Source organism: Mauremys mutica, chromosome 1 (assembly GCF_020497125.1).
Source record: "Mauremys mutica isolate MM-2020 ecotype Southern chromosome 1, ASM2049712v1, whole genome shotgun sequence".
Classification (NCBI taxonomy): Eukaryota; Metazoa; Chordata; order Testudines; family Geoemydidae; genus Mauremys; species Mauremys mutica.
This window is the reverse complement of record NC_059072.1, coordinates 95181052-95200237: the sequence shown is the minus strand read 5'-3', so window position 1 is coordinate 95200237 and position 19186 is coordinate 95181052. Positions and strand designations below refer to the sequence as shown.

The following is a 19186-nucleotide window of genomic DNA, read 5'->3' as shown; positions in this document are numbered from 1 at the left end:
ACATGACTGCCAGGAGGAGTTAATCTGAAGCCCCCCACCAACACAAACGGGCATTGTGAATCAGCCCCAGGAGTTTGGACTGAGTGGGCAGAGGGCTTTTGCTGAGTACTATTGTGTTTTGTGCATGTCCGTGAGGAAAGGAGCAACTGAAAGCACAGTGTCTAGACAGTCTGACCCTGGAAGAAGCCTGGGGAGAGGTTTTTTGGGTCAGGCGGCAGGCTGAAAAGGGTGTTCTTAGTACGGTGAGCAAAAGGTGCTGTTTCCTGCTATTTGATTCCTTCTGCTTTCAGAGGCACAGGATTTTGTACATTCTTTGTTGTAACTAAACAAAACTACCTCAGAGAAATACTTGACAACCACCAACTTCTGCTCTCAACTAGACCATGCCCAGGGCCTCACATTTTGGGTTGAAAAGGGGCAACACTCACGTCAGGAGTGGGATCTGGTTTCCAAGGAGAGAGATGGTGAGCTTGGAACCACGATGGAACAAATCCCGGAAGGGCTTGCAGAAATCAAAAATGGCCAGCAGGATGTAAAACAAGCCCTCAAACAGGAGCTGGAGACGTCGCAAAAGGCATTAAAACAAGAGGGAAGGTTTCCCAGAAAGGGCTCAGAGACGACTTGGAGGCCGAGATGCGATCCTTGTTGGAACACCAGTGATGAAGTGCCCGGGCAGGTTAGCAAAACCGGCTGCAACACACCCGGCTGGAATAAAACAGATTGATGAGGTGACCAACAATTGGACTGGCATAAGCCAGAAGTTTTCCCACAAAACAGTGGAGCCAAGCAAGCTTTAGCCAACTGGGAATGGGCTAGCTGAGATGAGCTGCAGCAAGGACTTAAGGAGCTGAAAATTCAGGTCCAGAGGAATTCAAAGGGTTGCTGACCACAGAGGAAGTCCGCCGCCTGAATGAGGAATTGAGCCAGCCAAAGGATGTGGGGAAGGCTGGACATTTACAAGTTTTCTACCCGGTTTGCAATCCACAGCGGCCCAGAGGGGCAGGGCCGGCTCTAGAGTTTTTGCCGCCCCAAGCAGCGCACTGAATTGCCGCCCTGGGCTGCGGGGGGCAGTCCGTGCGCCCTTAGGGCGGCAGGCGTGTCTAAAGGGCTCTGGGCTCCCCCTGCGGGGAGCCCAGAGCCTTTTAACTCCCAGCCGCGGCTGGGAATCAGAGGGCTCCGGGCTGCCCGCCTCGGCGGGGAGCCCAGAGCCTTTTAACTCCCAGCCGCGGCTGGGAATCAGAGGGCTCCGGGCTGCCCGCCTCGGCGGGGAGCCCAGAGCCTTTTAAATCCCAGCCGCGGCCGGGAATCAGAGGGCTCCGGGTTCCCCGCCGCGGCGGGCAGCCCAGAGCCTTTTAACTCCCAGCCGCGGCTGGGAATCGGAGGGCTCCGGGCTGCCCGCCTCGGCAGGGAGCCCAGAGCCTTTTAAATCCCAGCCGCGGCCGGGAATCAGAAGGCTCCGGGCTGCCTGCGGCGGCGGGGAGCCCAGAACCTTTTAACTCCCAGCCGCGGCCGGGAATCAGAGGGCTCCGGGCTGCCCGCCGCGGCGGGGAGCCCAGAGCCTTTTAACTCCCAGCCGCGGCTGGGAATCAGAGGGCTCCGGGCTCCCCGCCGCGGCGGGCAGCCCAGAGCCTTTTAACTCCCAGCCGCGGCTAGGATTTGCTGGGGCGGGGCGGCGCTCTGGCGGTTGCGGGTCAGCGGCTCCGGTGGAGGGCCCTCTGCCGCCCTCCCCAGGATGCCGCCCCAAGCGGGTGCTTGGCCCGCTGGTGCCTAGAGCCGGCCCTGCAGAGGGGAGAGGTTGGTCTGTCTCAGCTCAAATGAGGCAAAAAAAAACCCCTATAGATGAGGGGAAAACTCTCTGGGAAGCTTATGTGGTTCAACTCAACATTATAGCGCCAATGAATGGCTGGGAGGAAGGACAGGAAGGGGCGTTACTCATAACATGGGTGGCCCAGCTCTGATTGTGCTGCAGATCTTACTCCTAGAAAACAGACTGTGTAATCCAGACCTGGTACAAGCCTTTGACATGTGGTTTGGAGCTAGCCATCAATCTGAGCTGGCCAGGGCACAGCTAAGAGCTAGAAAGAGAGGGAAAGAAGAAACCCCATCTGAACTGGCAGAGGGCCTGCAGAGCTTTGTGTTCATGGCATATCCAGATAACACCACGGCTTTTAGGATGGGCCGGCAATGGACCAGTTTATAGATCTTCAGCAGGACTTGGACTTGCAGATCAAGATCAGCGAAAGGAGGCCAAAGACACACCGAGAGTTTGGGGGAATTGGCCGCAGAATTTGAATATTTTCTTGCAGCAGTTCACCAGACAAGGAAGGAAGCATCTGCGACTGCTAGTGAGGAAGAGGCAAACTGCTTGCCATGAGCCCTGTAAGTACAGCTCTGCATCTGCTGTGTATGATGAAAGAGAGGATTTCAGTCTGATTTGTGACCATACTGAATGATGATAAAAAACTGATACATTTGGTTTGTAAATGAAGAGAAATTGACATGTATGCAAAAATTAAAGGAAATGGTTCAGTTAAACGCTGGTAGTGTGACAAAACTGGCCACAAAAAGAATTGCTATAAATGCCAGGCAGACCAACACAGACGGCCACAAATGGCTAGTGAAAGTCTCTCTCTCGCCCAGTTTGGAGAATGGAGGTACCCCAAGCTGGAGGTACCAGGATCAGCCCCACCATTTTTGTTTGGATGTGAGCATTTGAACAACATGGGAGTTTGACTACAGTAGGATCTGCAAAATGCACAGCGGTGATTGACACTGGCTCAGACACAGCCGTTTATTAAACCAGATACATCAAAACGTCTTGGGAATCAGGATTCCAAAACCGAACCAGCTAACTGGTTTCAAGTGGAGACAGTGACTGGGGCAAGAGCACCTTTCCCAAACTGGGTTTGAAGAACAGACCTCTGGAATTCGAGCAAGAAGTCTGGGTGGCTGACATAGTGCATGAGCTCATAATTGGCTTGGATTTCATTATGGCTAATGCCTGTGGAATCCAGTGCCAGGAAAGGTGACTTACAGAGTCAGTCTGTGGAAATTGCCCTTTAAAGATATGGGCCAGGCAGGTGAAACAATCGGTGTGTAGGCAGTTGGTTTGCAGTGAGTGAACTATCCTGCCCCCAGGGGCAGAAACCATTATAACAGGTACATGCTGTAGTAGCTCTCCAGCATGGGAGTGGTTGAAACCTGTTTTGAGAGTCAGGGAATTCTTAGCTGCTCAAGCTCTTGTGAATCTGAAACACCCAGGAACTGATTTCTGTTCATTTGCTGAATGTTTCTGACAAGCAGTAAATAGTGAAGAAGGGAAACTGTTTAACTGGCCCTCAGGGTGTGATTTAGCATGTTCAGAGCTGAGAAAGGCTCTGGTGATGACTGCTCCTGTCCTGGCCTATCCATGTTTCAAAACCCCTTTTATGCTGGACACAGGTGCTAGTGCTTATGGTCTGGGGGACAGAGCTTCAGTTTGGCTCTTCCCGCCTTCCCCTCCTCCCCCACCCCTGGATCTGAGAATGTAGCTGTGGAAGTTGAGGCTGGAAAAGTTTTTACAGAGGTGAATCCCCCATTCAAACAGAATAAGCAGGGGCTGGTTCAGCCAGAAAATTCCACAGAAACAACAGGCATCCCTCCAGGGCTGACTGAAAGGGGTCCTCTCCCTGGTTGTTTAAAGAAAGACCATGGTGGGGGGAGGGAGGGGGAAAAATCTGAGTGGGATACTGGATGGGAATGAAAAGCAATTTGGACTGGTGATGTGAAAACATCTGGACAGAAGTCCACTATACCTATATAAATCATTTAACCTTGTATCATTTTTAATTTGCTAAACTGTTTATTTGCTTTCTGTTTGGGATGGGTCATACAGGGTGTCACCATTTTGGGGCATCATCAGGATGATGGGCAGAGCTAAAATGGGGGGAGTGTTATGCTGAGAGGTACTGGTGGCTTCCCTCACAAACCTCTTTGAGTGTGAAAACACCCTTCAGTTAACATAACTGTCAGGATGAGTTAATCAGAAGCTCCCCCACCTAACACAAAAAGGGGTTTGTGAATCCACCTGGGAGTTGGACTAAGTGGGTGGAGGACTTTGGGGGGGAGGAGGGGCAGTCTGAAAAGAATGTTCTTGGTGCAGTGAGCAAAAGAAGCTGTGTCCTGCTATCTGATTCCTTCTGCGTTCAAAGACACAGAACTTTGTACATTCTTTGTAAATAAGTAAAACTGCACCAAAGAAATCCCTGACTGTCACCGATTTCTACGTGGATGATATTTTCATCCTCTGGACACACAATTTAAACTCTCTCACAGATTTCCACCACAACTACAACTACCATCACCCATGCATTAAACTCTCTCTGTGATGCTCCCACACTAGCATCAACATGCTAGACACCATGATTGGCTTCAACAATGGAACTGTACAGACAGCTATATACAAGAAATGCACAGATCGCCACACCTACCTTCATAGATCCAGTAACCACCCCAAACATACCAAGAATGTTATCTACAGCCAGGCACTCACATACCGCAGAATATGCTCCGGGATATGCACTTTAATACACTCAAAACCGCCTTCACCAAACAAGGACACTGCACCGGAGAAGTAAATCACATCATGGAACAAGCCACCTAAATACCTTGAGAGAACCTGCTTCAATACAGAAATAAAATCTCTTCCCACCACACACCCCTAACTGTCACCTATCACCCCACACTGGAGGAAACCATACAGGGTATCATCAAACAACTATAACCATACTCAATGGAGACCCCATTCTGAAAGAAATCTTTCCTGAACCCCCTCTTCTGGCCTTCAAACAATCCCCCACTACCTCTCCAAGCTCATCATCAGAAGCAAGCGCCCCTCAGACCAGGACGCACCAACTCAAAGTGGTATCAGACCCTGCCAGAACCACAGATGCAAAACCTGCAGACATATATCCACTGCTATAATGATCAACACCCCTCATAACACACCTATCAAGATCCATGGGTCCTACATATGCGTATCTGTGCTGTACCTCACCCAGTGCACTAACTACCCCAATAACAATTATGTGGGTGATACCAGACAATCACTCCGCTCTGTAATGAACTCACAGCGGAAAATGATAAAGGATAAAAACACACATCACCGGTGAGTGAACGCTTTTCTCAGAGCGGTCACTCAATATCTGACCTATCAGTCCTCACTCTCAAAGGAAACCTGCCCAACACCGTCAAGAGACAAGCCTGGGAGCTTAAATTCACTACTCTGCTAGACACAAAAAATCATGGACTGAACAGAGACACTGGATTACTGCAACTATCTGGAACCCACTAACAACACACACCCCTGCTGCTTTTTTCTCCTCCCACCCCACCTTCCTTTCCTCCCTGTGACTCGGAGGGCTGCAGTTATGTTGTAGCCATGTCAGTCCCAGGATATTAGAGAGACAAGGTGGGAGAGGTAATAGCTTTTATTGGACCAACTTTTGTTGGTGAGAGAGACCAGCTCTCCAGCTTACACAGAGCGCTTCTTCCGGGCTGGGAAACTTACTGACAGGACAGATCCACACTACAGACTTGCACCAGCACGGTTCTGCCATTGGCTTAATAAGTCCACCTCCGTGAGGTGTCTTCACCAGAAGCACTACAGCTCCTCACCCACCTCGTCCCTCTAATACCCTGGGACTGACAAGGCTGCAACATCACTGCACATGCCTGTTTCTGCTCTCAGCTGGAACGTCCCCGGGGCCCCAAACTTGACTAGCTGCTCAGGTTGAAAGGGGGCAGCACTATATTCCCATTGCCCAAAATCTAAGCTTTCCTTTTAAGAAAGAAAAATATGTTTCTAGCCCCCTTGATTGTGGAGAGAATGTTCCACATGTGAACTGAGTTGAAGGCATGCAGTGCTGTCTGCCTGAGTGTGCAGAGATCCTGAAACAAAGACTCGGGAGTGAAATCTTCTGGCCCCTATTCATCTGATTGGAGTATCAATTTTAAAGTCCAGTGATGATGATGTTTTTGTCAAAGTTAGCTATTTAATGGCTGGTCATTTTAGGGGATGGAATGGGGGTAGGGCGGTAGGAGTGAAGCCAGTTGGGTTGGCATTTGGGAATTGCTGCAGGAAAGGAAATGCAGAGGAAGGAACAGAGGAGACTCACAAAGACAGGAAAGGAAGAGAGAGAGAAAGGCGATCGGGAAGGACGAGAGACAAAGGGTGGGAATAGCAGTGATCTAAATAGAAGCAGATTTTCTCCATAGTGACTGCAACAAGAAGGCGCTGAAGAAATAATAAACAGCTGGATTCTTCCCTTGATCCCTTTGCAAGCCCCTGCTAACACCAGAGGGCTTTGTGGGGAGCACATAGGAATAAGTTCGGCCCTCTCCCCAAATGAGTCTGATCCCCTGTTCTTCAGCCTGTACTGGAATGGAGAGGGAAAGGGGGTTCTCGCCTCTCCCTCTGACACTGCTCCGTCCTTCCTTTTCTCAGGCCACATTAAATCTCTTCTTTTCCCTCTCCTCTCTCAGTTTCAAGGATCTAGAGGGCCGTCTACAGAGCCTCCAAGACACCTGCAGCCAGCTCCCCCAAGACAACTACAACAACCTGAGGTAGGGATCCGTCAGTCTCTAGGCTTTGCGCTCTGCCCATCTCCGTGGTATCACAGTGCCTCAGCTGGTGAGTGATCCCCTGTCTTCTGAGACTAGGGGCTACAGTTCCCAAAGCACCCTGGCCTCAGCTTCTGCATGGCTCCCAGAGACCATGATGGGGGCGGGGGGGAAGTTTGGTGTGTTACAGTGCACAATGCCAACTCCTCAGACTATGGGCGCAGCCTTTGCCATGCCCCCTGCCAGCCCCGGGAGTAGAACCCTGGTCTCCTGCATGGCACTCACACGGAGACCAGGCCCTGGTCTCCACGCTTTTGGCAGCCCCACTTGTTCTGAGGGAGAGAGAGAGAGACCCAGTTGGGAATCCCAGTCTCCCCATGTGGCTATGCAGAGCACTGACTCCTGTGGCCAGGAGGGGCCGCATTCCCCTGATATTTACTAACCCCCTGCCTTTTTCAACAGGTATTTGATCAGGTTTTTAGCTAAGCTGGCTGAACATCAGGAAGTGAATAAAATGACCCCTACCAACATCGCCATCGTCCTGGGCCCCAACCTGCTGTGGTCACAGCAGAGCAAAGGGTAATGTACGGGACTCCTCAGCGGGTCAGCAGCTGTGGGTGATCCAGGGCATGAACTTCTCCTCCACCACCTCTGAATGTTTCCTCTACCAGCCTCCCCACAAAACAAGTGCTGTGGCTGGGAAGCAGCACCAGCCCTGGCTGGGATTTAGTAACCATCAAGGGCAGTTTGAGAACTTTTAAAGGGATTTTTTTTTTAATACCAATGGTCCATAGAGCTCAGTACTGACCAGCAGCACCTGCTGCTATTCCCATCCAAAACTCCACTAATGTACCACACTCCTGATCTCGCCCACACCCCACTGTTCCAGTCCTAGGCCCCTGCCCCAGCTCTGCAAATGCGCCCCAATCCTCACTGGATGCACCTCTTTCTGTTCCAGTCCTGCCCCACCAGCCAGCTGTACTAATGTACCTCACTCCTGGCCTTTCATTGTCCTGCCCCCAACACACACCTCAGCCTCTTCACCGGTTCTGACCTGCAAACACCCCCTGCCGTTCCAGTGAAAGGATCGGCCCTCTCTCCCTCAGCTCTGCTGATTCAACTCCCTGCTGACCTGTGTCCCTCTGCCAAGCCTCGTCCCCCAGCACATCGCTCTGCCAATCCACAGCGGGTTTGTGCAAGGGGGGCAAATGTCTATTGGGCAGTGGCTGAGACCCAGCACGCTCATGGCACATGTGACCTACGACAGGGCTTGAATCCAGGTTTTTCAAGGTGAAAGGGGCAGTGTGCTCATTGCACACAGTGCCACATAGCCCCCACCTCAGAGCTGTACCCCTCAGCTGTGCTTTCTGCTGCGAACCCCTGGTGCTAATAGCACCCCACGAGTTTTTGACTATCTAGAAAATGGGTTCATCCTGCTGCCTTCCATGATTCCCCTCCAAATAGGCCCTGTGTTCAGCAGAGAGATAGTCGCAAGCGCTGTTGCCAGAGGAGAAGCAACAGCTTCATTAACTGTCCATTTCTAGCTCCATTCTAACAGCTCCTCTCTCTCTCTGTCCCTCAGAGACCCGTTACAGCTAGACCTCGCCTCCGTGTCCTCCATCCAGGTGGTGGGCATCGTGGAGGCCCTGATACAGAATGCCGACACTCTCTTCCCTGGAGGTAAGGCAATGCTGGTCTAGATCCTGGCTTCTCTTAGGGCAAGTCCAGTGGGGCCAATGCTGTGATGCCAGTGTCGAACAGGTGGGAGTGAGTGCTGTTCAGAATCAGGCCCTGCGTGCTCAGAGTCCAAGATGAGAAGGGTACAAAGCCAAAGGAATGAACCACACTGACATGAAGGGGTGTCCTGTCCAGGGCAGTTCCCTTCTCCTCCCCTGCCCTCGTTGGTAGGCTTGTGGCTGCAATGCCGAACATGAAGAACGGAGATCTCCGAGGCGGTATAGCTGGGCTCCCCACCCAGCCCTCCCCTCAGGCTCACTGTGAAATTTGGGGGCCTGGTTTTAGAATTGGACAGGTGAGAAGAACCAGGAGAAACCTTGGGAGCCTCATATAGTGACAAAAGGCTGCCCAGGGGCTCCAAGCCGAGCTAACGTAGTGACATTGGTAGTGACCTGTCTTCTGGATGGTGGCGTCCTTTTCTCACCCACTTCACACTCAAGGCACCAGCCCCCGGGACTGCTGTGCGTGCTCTTGGGGGGCTCTTGGGGAATGATGTTGTGCAGGGTCTGGAGAGTCTATACTGATGGGCACTGTCTGTCTCCAGGCTGCAGGAGGATAAGGGGGTAGCTGTTCTCTGGAAGCTCAGTGTATTGTGATGGGGGCACTGCCCACTCCCAGACTTGAGGCCAATACACTCGATACTCCTGGGGGAATTCTGCACCAAAAAATTAAGAATTCTACTCACAATATTTTAAAAATCCGCATATCTTATTTGTCACAATAACACAATGTAATCACACCAGTTTCAATTATTTTCGTAATTTGTTTCAAAACACCTGTCAGCCACCCCTCCTTCCCCCAACCCCATGTGGCCCTGCACCCCTCTACCAGCTGACCCCATCTGTCCCAGCACCCCCAATCCCATTCCAGCTCAATGCTGTCACCCTACTAGCTCCTGTGCCCCAGTCCCATTCTGTCTCCACACTAGCCCTTCTGAACCCCAATCTATGCGACCCTCCCAGCAGCTCCATGTATCCTGCACTTCCCCTCCCCTCCCCCCATATCCCATGCTTCCTCACCTGGTCCCCGCGGGCAGGGCACTGTGAGGAAGGCAGCCACTGCCCACTCCCTCTCCACAGCTGGCTGCTCTAGCTCTGAGCCAGCTGCCCTCTCTTCTGGTGTCACAGCAGCCACTGGTGGGCAAAAGGTGTAATTGCAGTGCCTCCCTGGCAAAATGTATTTTCTGCGGGGGACATGCATTCTGCATGTGCGCAGTGTCGCAGAATTCTCCCATGAGTAACTTGAGAAGAAGAGAGTGAGGGGTCCCTGTGGGTAGGTGAGTGGGCTCTGCAGGATAGCCTGTGTTGGCTGCACTCTCCCGGGACACAATCCAAAGCCCATTGGAGTCAATAGGATTCTCCCAGTGACCTTTGGATCAGGCCCCTAGCGCTCTGCATGGGGTGGCTTTGCTTTGGGTGTGGGGAGTGTCTGTGCAGACACCGAGGAGGGTGCTTCTGTGCTGCATTAATTCACTTTATTTCTTTATTTTTTAAAGAGATAGACTTCAATGTTTCGGGCATGTTCACTCCCCCTCCAGAGATCAAACCCAGCGAAGCCCCTTCAGTGGAAGAGCCCTCGCCTCAGCCCCTTCCTGCCAGCGTTCCCTCTCTAACACCTGGAGAAGCGTAAGTGTCTGGCCGTGAGTGAGGCTGTGCTGTTCTGTCTGTCCTGGGCCTGCTGCAGAAAGATGGGGTCCCCACATCATAGCCAGTGGCATCTTCTGTAGGCGACTCTAGATATGAACTGAATCTTCCTCCCTTACCTGGAGGTTTGGAACACACAGCCCCCCACCAGAAGAGAGAATGCTTCACAGTGCCCCGATATGTGCTTCCTCTTGAGGCAGGGCAAGAGGAAGGATGGTCCAGCGTTAGTGTTCTAGCCTGGGATTCAGGAAACGTGGATTCAATTCTTGGTTCTGCCATAGACTCCCTGTATGACCGTGGGCACCTCACTTAGTCTGTCTGCAAAATGGGGATAATGGTAGTGCCCTATCTCATAGGGGTGCAGTGAGGCTCAGTACATTGATGATTACAAAGGCGCTCAAATGCTATGGTAAAGGAGGCCATATAAATAGGTCCTACGATAATGATGTTCAGTATCTTCTCCTTTTCTCTCTGTCCCCCTCCCTCAGCATCCTGGATAAGCTGCATTGCTGACCTATGTCAGTTGTATAGCTGTCTCTGCATCCCACACCGTTGTCTCCTAGCAATATCCCACCTGGGTATCTGAGAGGAGAACCCCTTGCCACCAGTGTCACAAGAGGAGAGCTCCATCTGCTTCCCCAGTGACACGTGTCTTTCGCACGGTTACCCTGTACCAGTAACTGCTTACCCCATCCCACCTCCCACTCTGTACGACTCATCATGCGCATTTACAACCCCATGCAGCTAACAGCATGATCAGATGCTAGGTGTGTCACCCCATGTGCCGGCCGCATTCACATGATGTCTCTCTGGCAGACACACAATGTCTCTCTGGCAGACACACGTATTTGAGGCCCATAGTTCAGGTCTCCAGCAGATGTGATTACAGAGACCTGACTTGCCCTTTCCCCACAGCAGAAGAGACCCTGAAACGTCCTCTGGACCAGTCTCCCCCAAGGTGACCAGAACTTCTCCTGTGGCTGTGGGCCCCTCGGCTGATGACACCACACGCAAAAGTAAGTCTGTCAGGCTGATACACCTCAATGCATACAGTCTGTATCGCTTCTGGTGCATGGCCCAGGCACCGACATGCTGCCGATGGAGCTGCCGCTCAGTGGGCTCACCAATCTGCTGAGGAATATGCCTCAGCTGGGCGAGGCCCACACTGGGGTACGTTGGTATCAGGGTCCTGCCTGAGTAGCACCACAAGTGCTGGCCCCCATCTCGCCCTGTTCCAAGGTTGGCTTCCCCTCACCAGCCCTGCTTGTTCTGGGAGTGAAGGGGATGCTGGCAAGTGATCAGGGCCGGCTCCAGGCACCAGCGAAGGAAGCAGGTGCCTGGGGCGGCCAATAGAAAAGGGCGGCACTCCGTCCGTTATTGGGGTGGCACGTCCCGGTCTTTGGCGGCAATTCGGCAGCGGTTCCTTCAGTCCCCCTCTTCCTCTTTGGCGGCACTTCGTCTGCAGCTCAATTGGATTTTTCTTTTTTTTCTTCTTTCTTTTTTTTCACCGCTTGGGGCAGCAAAAAGGCTGGAGCCAGCCCTGCAGGTGATTATATCGGGGACTGTCTCTAAGCAAGGCTATGACCCAGAGATGTGGGGAAAGGGGCACTGGCTGGGGACTGGAGCTGGTCCTGACTGGGCATATTGGGATATAACAGGCAATATGGAACTGGGAGCATTTATCGAGCTGGGGCAGGCGAGCTCTGGCCTCTCTGGCTGTTGGGCTTCTCCCTTGCCATAGGACCAGCCTCCGTCATGCCTCAGACGTCCCTAATGCAGTTTGACTTGTGGCCCAACTAGTGCAAACAGAACACCATTGTGGGGCATTAATGACTATAAGCCTCTCAATTTACCCATCCTGCCCTTCTGTGGAGGCAGCAAGCTCCTCCCCTGGCCGTGGGGAAGGTCTTGGCATTCTGCACTGGTGCCTCTGGCCAAAGCTGCTACGGGCAGTCCCCTAATTATTTGTGGGGTCCCTGTCAGGGATTAGGGCCCCATTGGGCTGGGCACTGTACGAATACATCATGGAGAGCTGGACCCTGCCTTGTCCAGTTCAGTCTGGCTGGAAGGGGAGGAGCTGCACCATGGGACTTGGGCATGGGAGTACAGGATGGGAGACCCAGGAGGCAGACTGCAGGCCTGCCATGTAGGTGCCATGTGGATGGAAAACAAGCTGGTAAAAGGAGTTTTATTTCCCTGTTTGCTTTGCAGTGAAGCGAGCTGCCCCAGTCCGACCCATGGTGCCCCCACCACAGGTGCAGCCTCGAACCCAAACTCCCACACCTCAAAACCCACCTGTGCCTGAGAGCACTGCCATCCCCAAAGTCATCCCTCGCCGAACGGTGAGTGGGTCCGTGCGAGCTCCCGCTGTCCCACCTCCACTTCCACCCCAGCCTGCCAGACGCCAGAGTCGAGGTGCTCCGCTGTCCCCCAAGCCCCCACTGACCCCCAAGTTGCCTCCAGACACCATGAGGGATGAGGCCTCTGCAGGTGACCAACCTCCTGCACATAGTGACAGTACAGAAACCACTGCAGACTGCACCCCAGAGGTAGCAGGGCCGGAGGAGCCATCATATACAGGAGGGCCAGGCTCTTCAGCCATACCCCAGCCAACGGTCCAGTCCCCAGAAAATGACTGAGACCCACTGGAAGCTTTGAAGGCATCAGTTCTGCCTGCCTGCCAAGGATCCAGGGAGGAGGAGGGAAGAGGGACTGGTGCTCCTCCAGAATCCAGCAGACCACATACGTCAAAAATCTATCTAGCAGCTCAGCTGAGAGGACCTTGTGAAGATGGACCAGGATGATCCATGGGACTATGTTTCCTGGGAAGGTAGTTCACACATCTCCAGCCTTGAAAGTGTTCCCCTCTCCTCCATGTGCTTCCCTTCTCTCTCTTCCCAACACTCCCTGCATGTGCGTCTCTGTGCTTTCCAATCTCTCCCTTGAAATTGGGAACCCCACTCTTCCCACTGCTTCCCTCGTCTCTCCTTATTGGCACCTCATTGCCTATGTCTTCCCAAAAGTACCAGTGAACTTGCTCTTTCCTATCCAACTACCAGAAACTTTCCATAGGAAGACACAAACTCCAGCTCCTGGAGTTCTAGGATTCTGCCACAATCTAAGGAGATGGGGGATCATTAGATGCTTATCCAGCATTCCCCCCTGAGCCTTCCCAAATGATTCTGCTTCATTCAACTAATCTCAGGTTTCATAAATCCCCTCTCGCACTTTCAAAGGACCCTGCAGACTCTAGACAGCTCTTCCTTCTTTTTAAAGACTGGATTTCAGTTAGAGGAAACTCGTCTGTATCCAGAATGGTTTGGAGCCATTCAAAGCATATTCAGAGAAACGGAGCGTATGCACTGAATTGCAATTGATTCACACAGTAGAGGTCATGACTGAGATGAGTTTCCAATGAATGAGATTTGGATACACAGGGTTGTTCTGAAGTTTTCTACATATGCAATGCAATAATTCTCTACCTTTGGGACCAACTTTGCCTTCAAATGAGTTCTGATAAACTCCTCCCACTAAGAATCTCTGACATTGACATGGTGAGGTTTGGGGTAGGACTATTTTTTTAACGTGTTGCTGATAAGTTATTTAAAGACTTGGGGCCAAATTTATAGTTGGTGTAAGCAAGCACGACTTAACTAACTTCAGTGGGTTGATCAAGTCTGCATCATCAAGTCTGAATTTGGTCCTGGGATTGTACGTGAGAAAACCCGGTAAAATAAATGCTGTTTTCTGTCTGTTGTGTTTTGCGGTATCTCACGGTTTCCTCTGGTAATGTACTTTTACAAATATATATGTACATATATTTTAAAGAAAAAGTCTCAACTTTGTCACACTGAATGCTTGCAGGGCTGATCCCTTCCTTCCCTTTGCTTCTCCACTTCTCTTCACAGAGAATACTAGGAGGTAGGGGACCATCCCAGCACTGAGTTAACAATGGGTTTCCCCATCCCCACCTGCAGTTTTCCCCTAGCCTCTGGGAATACAACAGCATTTAGTTCTCTACAATGCATGAAAATCACATAAGCTCAGGGTTTTCTCTTCTCTCAGGCAAGCCAGAAATTATTACAACTCTTGGGGTAGACGGGGTGGTGGTGGAAAATCCTGTTTAAAGTGCAGGATACATGACTCACCCATAAGAATTGGGATGGGCAGTGCACCCTAAATATGGACCTGGAAGGTACGAGCTGGGCAGCTTGGGTACTATTACAGTCACCATGGGCTAGAACTGTTAGATGACTAATGGGGGCAGGTCCCAGCCTCCTATGACCTCCCATTCCCCACTTATAACACATTTCTTCCTGCCTTTTTGTATATGGGCCAGCAGCCATCACCTCTGAGAGGGCCTATGGTTCTAGGGGGTGGAAAATCACATTATGTGTGGGTACTTGGTCCATGGAGGGAGGGGAACAAAATGGTGAGAGGTGACTGTTTAGTGGGTCCATAAGGATGGTTAACTGCATCCCTTCTGCGGGGCTGCCCGGACTCCCTGGTTTGAGCTCTCTGGCAACACTCTCTCAGCCCCCAAAGAGCACTTGTTTCCTTCTGGCTGCTATTGCTATGTGCCTGGCCAAGGGAACTGGCCAATTTAGTCTATGGATTTTGCCACTTGTGGTTGCCCCATTGTGGCCAAGCAGCCGCCCCTGCAGGAGCATATCTGTCCACCTCTGCGTCTAGCTACTTCCACAGCCCTCCTTGTAGTAGCTTTGAGCACCCTGTGGCCCACTAGGGGCTGTAATGAGCTGGGATGGGATGGAGGTCACAGCTGCTAGTGTGTAGGACACCCACCCAGGGGCAGCTCCAGGCACCAGCATGCCAAGCACGTGCCTGGGGCGGCAAGCCATGGGGGGGCGCTCTGCTGGTTGCCGCGAGGGCGGCAGGCAGGTTGCCTTTGGCGGCTTGCCTGCAGAGGGTCCGCTGGTCTCGTGGCTTCGGCAGACCTCCCGCAGGCGCAGGGGCGGCTCTAGCCATTTCGCTGCCCCAAGCACAGCGGCACGCCACGGGGGGCACTCTGCCGGTCACCGGTCCTGCGGCTCCGGTGGACCTCCCGCAGACGTGCCGCATGCTGCCCTCCCGGCGACCAGCAGAGCGCCCCCCGCGGCGTGCTGCCCCAAGCACGCGCTTGGCGTGCTGGGGCCTGGAGCCACCCCTGCGCAGGCGTGCCACCAGATCCGCGGGACCGAGGACCTCTTGCAGTTAAGTCACCGAAGGCAGCCTGCCTGCCGTGCTTGGGGCAGCAAACTACCTAGAGCCGCCCCTGCACCCACCCCCTGGCTCTGCTGACTTGGCTATTCCAGGTGCAAGCGTGCGGGGGCAGGGGCTGCCCCCATGGTGTTTGTACAGCGCCTAGCACAGGGGTCCCCTCTCCCGGCCGCCCTGCTGCCGCTGAGCGCAAGGAAACGGAGCGCGTGGCCCCGCCCCCCGAGCCCAGCCCTATTGGCTGCCGCGGGCCTCTAGCCTCGACTCCCGCTTCGGCCGCGCTATCCGCCTGCCAATCATCTTCCTTTGCCCCGCCTCTCTATTTTCTCACTCTCTTAGCCCCACCCCATTCAATTTTACGAGCATCTCATTGGCCACTCTGCCACTAAAGCCCCACCGGTAGCTGTCGTTTCACCCATTCGCCACCTGCTGAGCATTTTACAATATTTGATAGGCTAATGCGTCTGTCAATCTTTACTGCCCGCGCCTTCGCGTTTATTTCCTGATATTTGAGACGCTAATACAGCCGCCATTTTTGTTTTGCCCGCCTCCCTACAGCTTTCTCCCCCTGTAATAGGCTATAGCGGCTGGGTTCTTTCCGGCTTCTCGGGCGGAGCGGCGTGTGGACGGACGCTGATTGGCTCTGAACACTTATCAATTCTTCCCTATCTTTCCTCTCATTGGTCCTCGAGGAAACTCAAACACAATCCCGCCTTGCTGTCCCCGAGTCGCTTTTCCCCTGGCATGGGCGTGGCTAATTCTCCCTGCCCATCAAACCTGTCCGCAGTAGTGATTGGACGCTGAAGCCTCGCCCCCGATTGCGGTAGGGCTGTCGCATGTATCCGTCACGCTTCCCCCACCTCCCGCGGTGATTGGACGGCACTGGCCAGCCCCTTACAGGTGGGCGGGCCGCGGGCCTGCCCATCAGGCCGAGGGCGCGCGCTGATAGGCGGCGGCGCTCCGCCCAGCGGCGACGTCATTCCCGCGGGAGAAAGCGGCATGGCGGCCTGCAGGCGGCTGAGCGGGGCGAGCGCGCGGGAGGTGCTGGGCCCGGCGCGGGGGCTGCTGTTCGATTGCGACGGGGTGCTGTGGACCGGCGAGCGGGCGGTGCCCGGCGCGCCCGAGCTGCTGGAGCGGCTGAGCCGCAGCGGGAAGGCCACGTTCTTCGTCAGCAACAACAGCCGGCGCTCGGTCTCCGAGCTGGAGCAGCGCTTCAGCCGCCTGGGCTTCCGCGGCGTGCGGGCCGAGCAGGTCTTCAGCTCCGCGCTCTGCTCCGCGCTCTACCTGCGCCAGCGGCTGCTGGGCGCCGGCGACGGCGCCGGCCCCGGGCCCGGCCGGGTCTTCGTGCTGGGCGGGGAGGGGCTGCGCGGGGAGCTGCGGGAGGCCGGGCTGCGCCTGGCCGGGGAGGGCGACCCGGCCGGCGGGAAGGACGAGCCGCCGGTGCGCGCCGTGCTGGTCGGTTACGATGTTCAGTTCACCTTCGCTAAGCTGTCCGAGGCCTGCGGCTACCTGCGCGACCCACAGTGCCTGCTGGTGGCCACCGACCCTGACCCCTGGCACCTGCTCAGCGACGGGCAGTGCACCCCGGGTGAGAGGCCCGGGAGCTGCGATCTCCAGTTGGGGTGGGGGGGTCTGTGGGTCCCACCGCTGCGGCCTCCGGGCGCCTAGAGACTCAGGCCTGCCCCCTGCTGGGTCTGCCCCCCCCCCCCCCCCGCTTGGGTGCTGCTGCTGCTTCGCTTGCCACACTGAAGCTGCTGGGCTGAGCCCCAGGGTGTTCCCTGGGCAGATGCAGCTCTGACAGTTGCCCAGATCTCTGGGACTAGCCCTGTGGGCCAGAAGGGAGTCGGATGGCTCAGTCCCTTCCTGAGAGTGACCACCAAGGAGGCTTGGCATCTATGGTGATGGGGCAGTGTTACCAAAAAACACCTCTCCCACTAGAAACTGCACCAAAAGCTTTAATTCACTTCCCACAGCCAGTAGCCGGACTGGGCCAGGGACCTATATGTGAGAGGTGCCATGCCCCATCCCTAGTAGCCCCTTCAGATGGTGATGACTGATGGTGGTTCTCTCTCTCTCTCTCTTTATCTAGAAAAGACACATTTAATCCTTAAACTTTACTGAACCACCAGTAGTTATTATTTGTAATAGAGGCAGTGCCTAGAAGTGCCATTCATGAGCCAAGACCCCACGGTGCTCGGTGGTGCCTGCCCCTGACGACAAGGGCCCATCTCAAATAAGAGGGACAGTGCTACCCCGCAAACTCTGGGTATAAAGTGCACTGAACCTCAAAGAGGCAGGCAGACCTTTGAATTCCACTGACTGGCAGGGATGCTAACTCCCTGTCTGTCCTTGGATAACAAGCGTTTGTTCTGAGTTTCTCCCTCATGGCTGCGTCCCATAGTAGCTAAAATCTCATATTGATTTGTGAATGCCTGTTTCTCTCCTTCCCAGGGACAGGGAGTCTCATGGCTGCAGTGGAAACAGCCTCAGGGCGCAAGGCGGTGGTGGTGGGGAAGCCGAACACGTATATGTTCGACTGCATTGTAGAGCGCTTTGGTGTGGACCCTTCCAGCACCCTCATGGTGGGCGATCGGCTGGAGACAGATATCCTGTTCGGCAAGAACTGTGGGCTTGCCACAATCCTGACCCTGACTGGTGTGTCCCGCCTGGAGGAGGCACAGGCCTACATGGCCAGCGAGAGCCCTGCTGCAAAGGACCTGGTGCCCAACTACTATGTGGACAGCATTGCAGATTTGATAGCAGGCCTGGATGAGTAGGGGGTGGGGTGGAGTGTCGGGGGGTTCCCAATCCCAGTCCAGATTTCCACCCATTCCCATTCTTCTCTCCCTTCTTTCTCAGTTCCTGGCTCTACCCAGTCCAGTATTTATGCATTTATTTTGCAGGGGGGCAGGATGTGAGTAGTTGTCTTTCCTCCTTTATCCTGCCAAGAGCAAAACTTGCCTGATAGAACCCTTCCCCTTCAGTTAAACCTGCTACCACTGACTCTAAAGGAGAACTGGAAGCCTTGTGTTAAAAGCAGAGTGGGGGCATGTGCAAGCCAAACCAGTGTCTGTTTGCTCCCCGGTGGGGTGAGGGCAGGCTGTCTTATTTTTCTTTTGTATATAACCAGTGGCGGCCTTTTACTGCTATGCCCTCCACTCTCTGTGGAAGAAAGTGTAGGGAAAAGGCTCTTCTGGCCAGACCAGTGAAGTGTATCAGTACTGAACTGTGTAGCTTTTGCCTGTGTCTGATGGGTTGTGATCCCACTACTACAGTGGGAAAGGGATCTGTGTCCATACCTCACTGCCGTTGTGTGGCTGTGCACGAGATAGCGTTGGTATTGTCAGTGCTGTGAACGTGCCACAGCCCCGGAAATCATTCCTTGCTGCTTTTGTCTTTTTACAATTTTATTTATGAATTAACTTATTTATGGAAGTGTTTGTATAAATTATTGCTGATTGGCTGTGCTGGGGGTGGGGATGGTGCCTTTGGGCCCCACTCACTGCTTCTGTCCCATATTGTTGTGGTTCTTTGACACTCGCCATTTTTCAGTATATAATAAAGTGCGAGCGTGAGCTGGAATTGGCCTCCTTCATTCCCCGATCTCTGGTGGGCGGAGGGGTGGGAGGGAGAGAAACAAGACAAATGTAGGACTGAAATTAGGAGGTCTTAGTCAAGTTTTTAGGGGGCAGGAGTTGTTGGTCCTTCCCCCTTTAAGGACTGAGTGGATTATGCAGTGGGAACCCTTTCTTGCTCTAAGACATGGGCGGGGGGCCATATTGGAAGCTTATGCTACTGCTGCCTGGGATGATGAAGGCCTCTGGTTGGTGGGGCTATCTGGCACCTTTAATAGCACTGCACCCACGCATGCTAGGTGTCTGAATTAGCCTTGGTTGGCTTGCATCTGAGGATGGCTACAAGAATACAACCCAAGCTCAGTGCATTGGCCATGTGATTACACTGCCTGTTTCCTTCCCACTCTGGAGAAAGAG

The 19186-nt window shown here is 53.7% G+C and overlaps 1 protein-coding gene across 1 annotated transcript in view; it reads left to right on the top strand.

Annotated features, from left to right (window-relative positions):
* The window catches only part of SH3BP1 (SH3 domain binding protein 1), a 28638-nt gene extending 9868 nt beyond the window's left edge, over positions 1–18770 (top strand). Inside the window, exons 13-20 of the mRNA XM_044979697.1 lie at positions 6523–6603; positions 7063–7179; positions 8183–8280; positions 9833–9962; positions 10896–10996; positions 12192–12618; positions 16022–16782; positions 17646–18770. Coding sequence (XP_044835632.1) covers positions 6523–6603; positions 7063–7179; positions 8183–8280; positions 9833–9962; positions 10896–10996; positions 12192–12618; positions 16022–16782; positions 17646–17971 — 2041 coding nt within the window. The 3' untranslated portion in view covers positions 17972–18770. The remainder of the gene's footprint in view (positions 1–6522; positions 6604–7062; positions 7180–8182; positions 8281–9832; positions 9963–10895; positions 10997–12191; positions 12619–16021; positions 16783–17645) is intronic.
* The last annotated feature ends 416 nt before the right edge of the window (positions 18771–19186 follow it).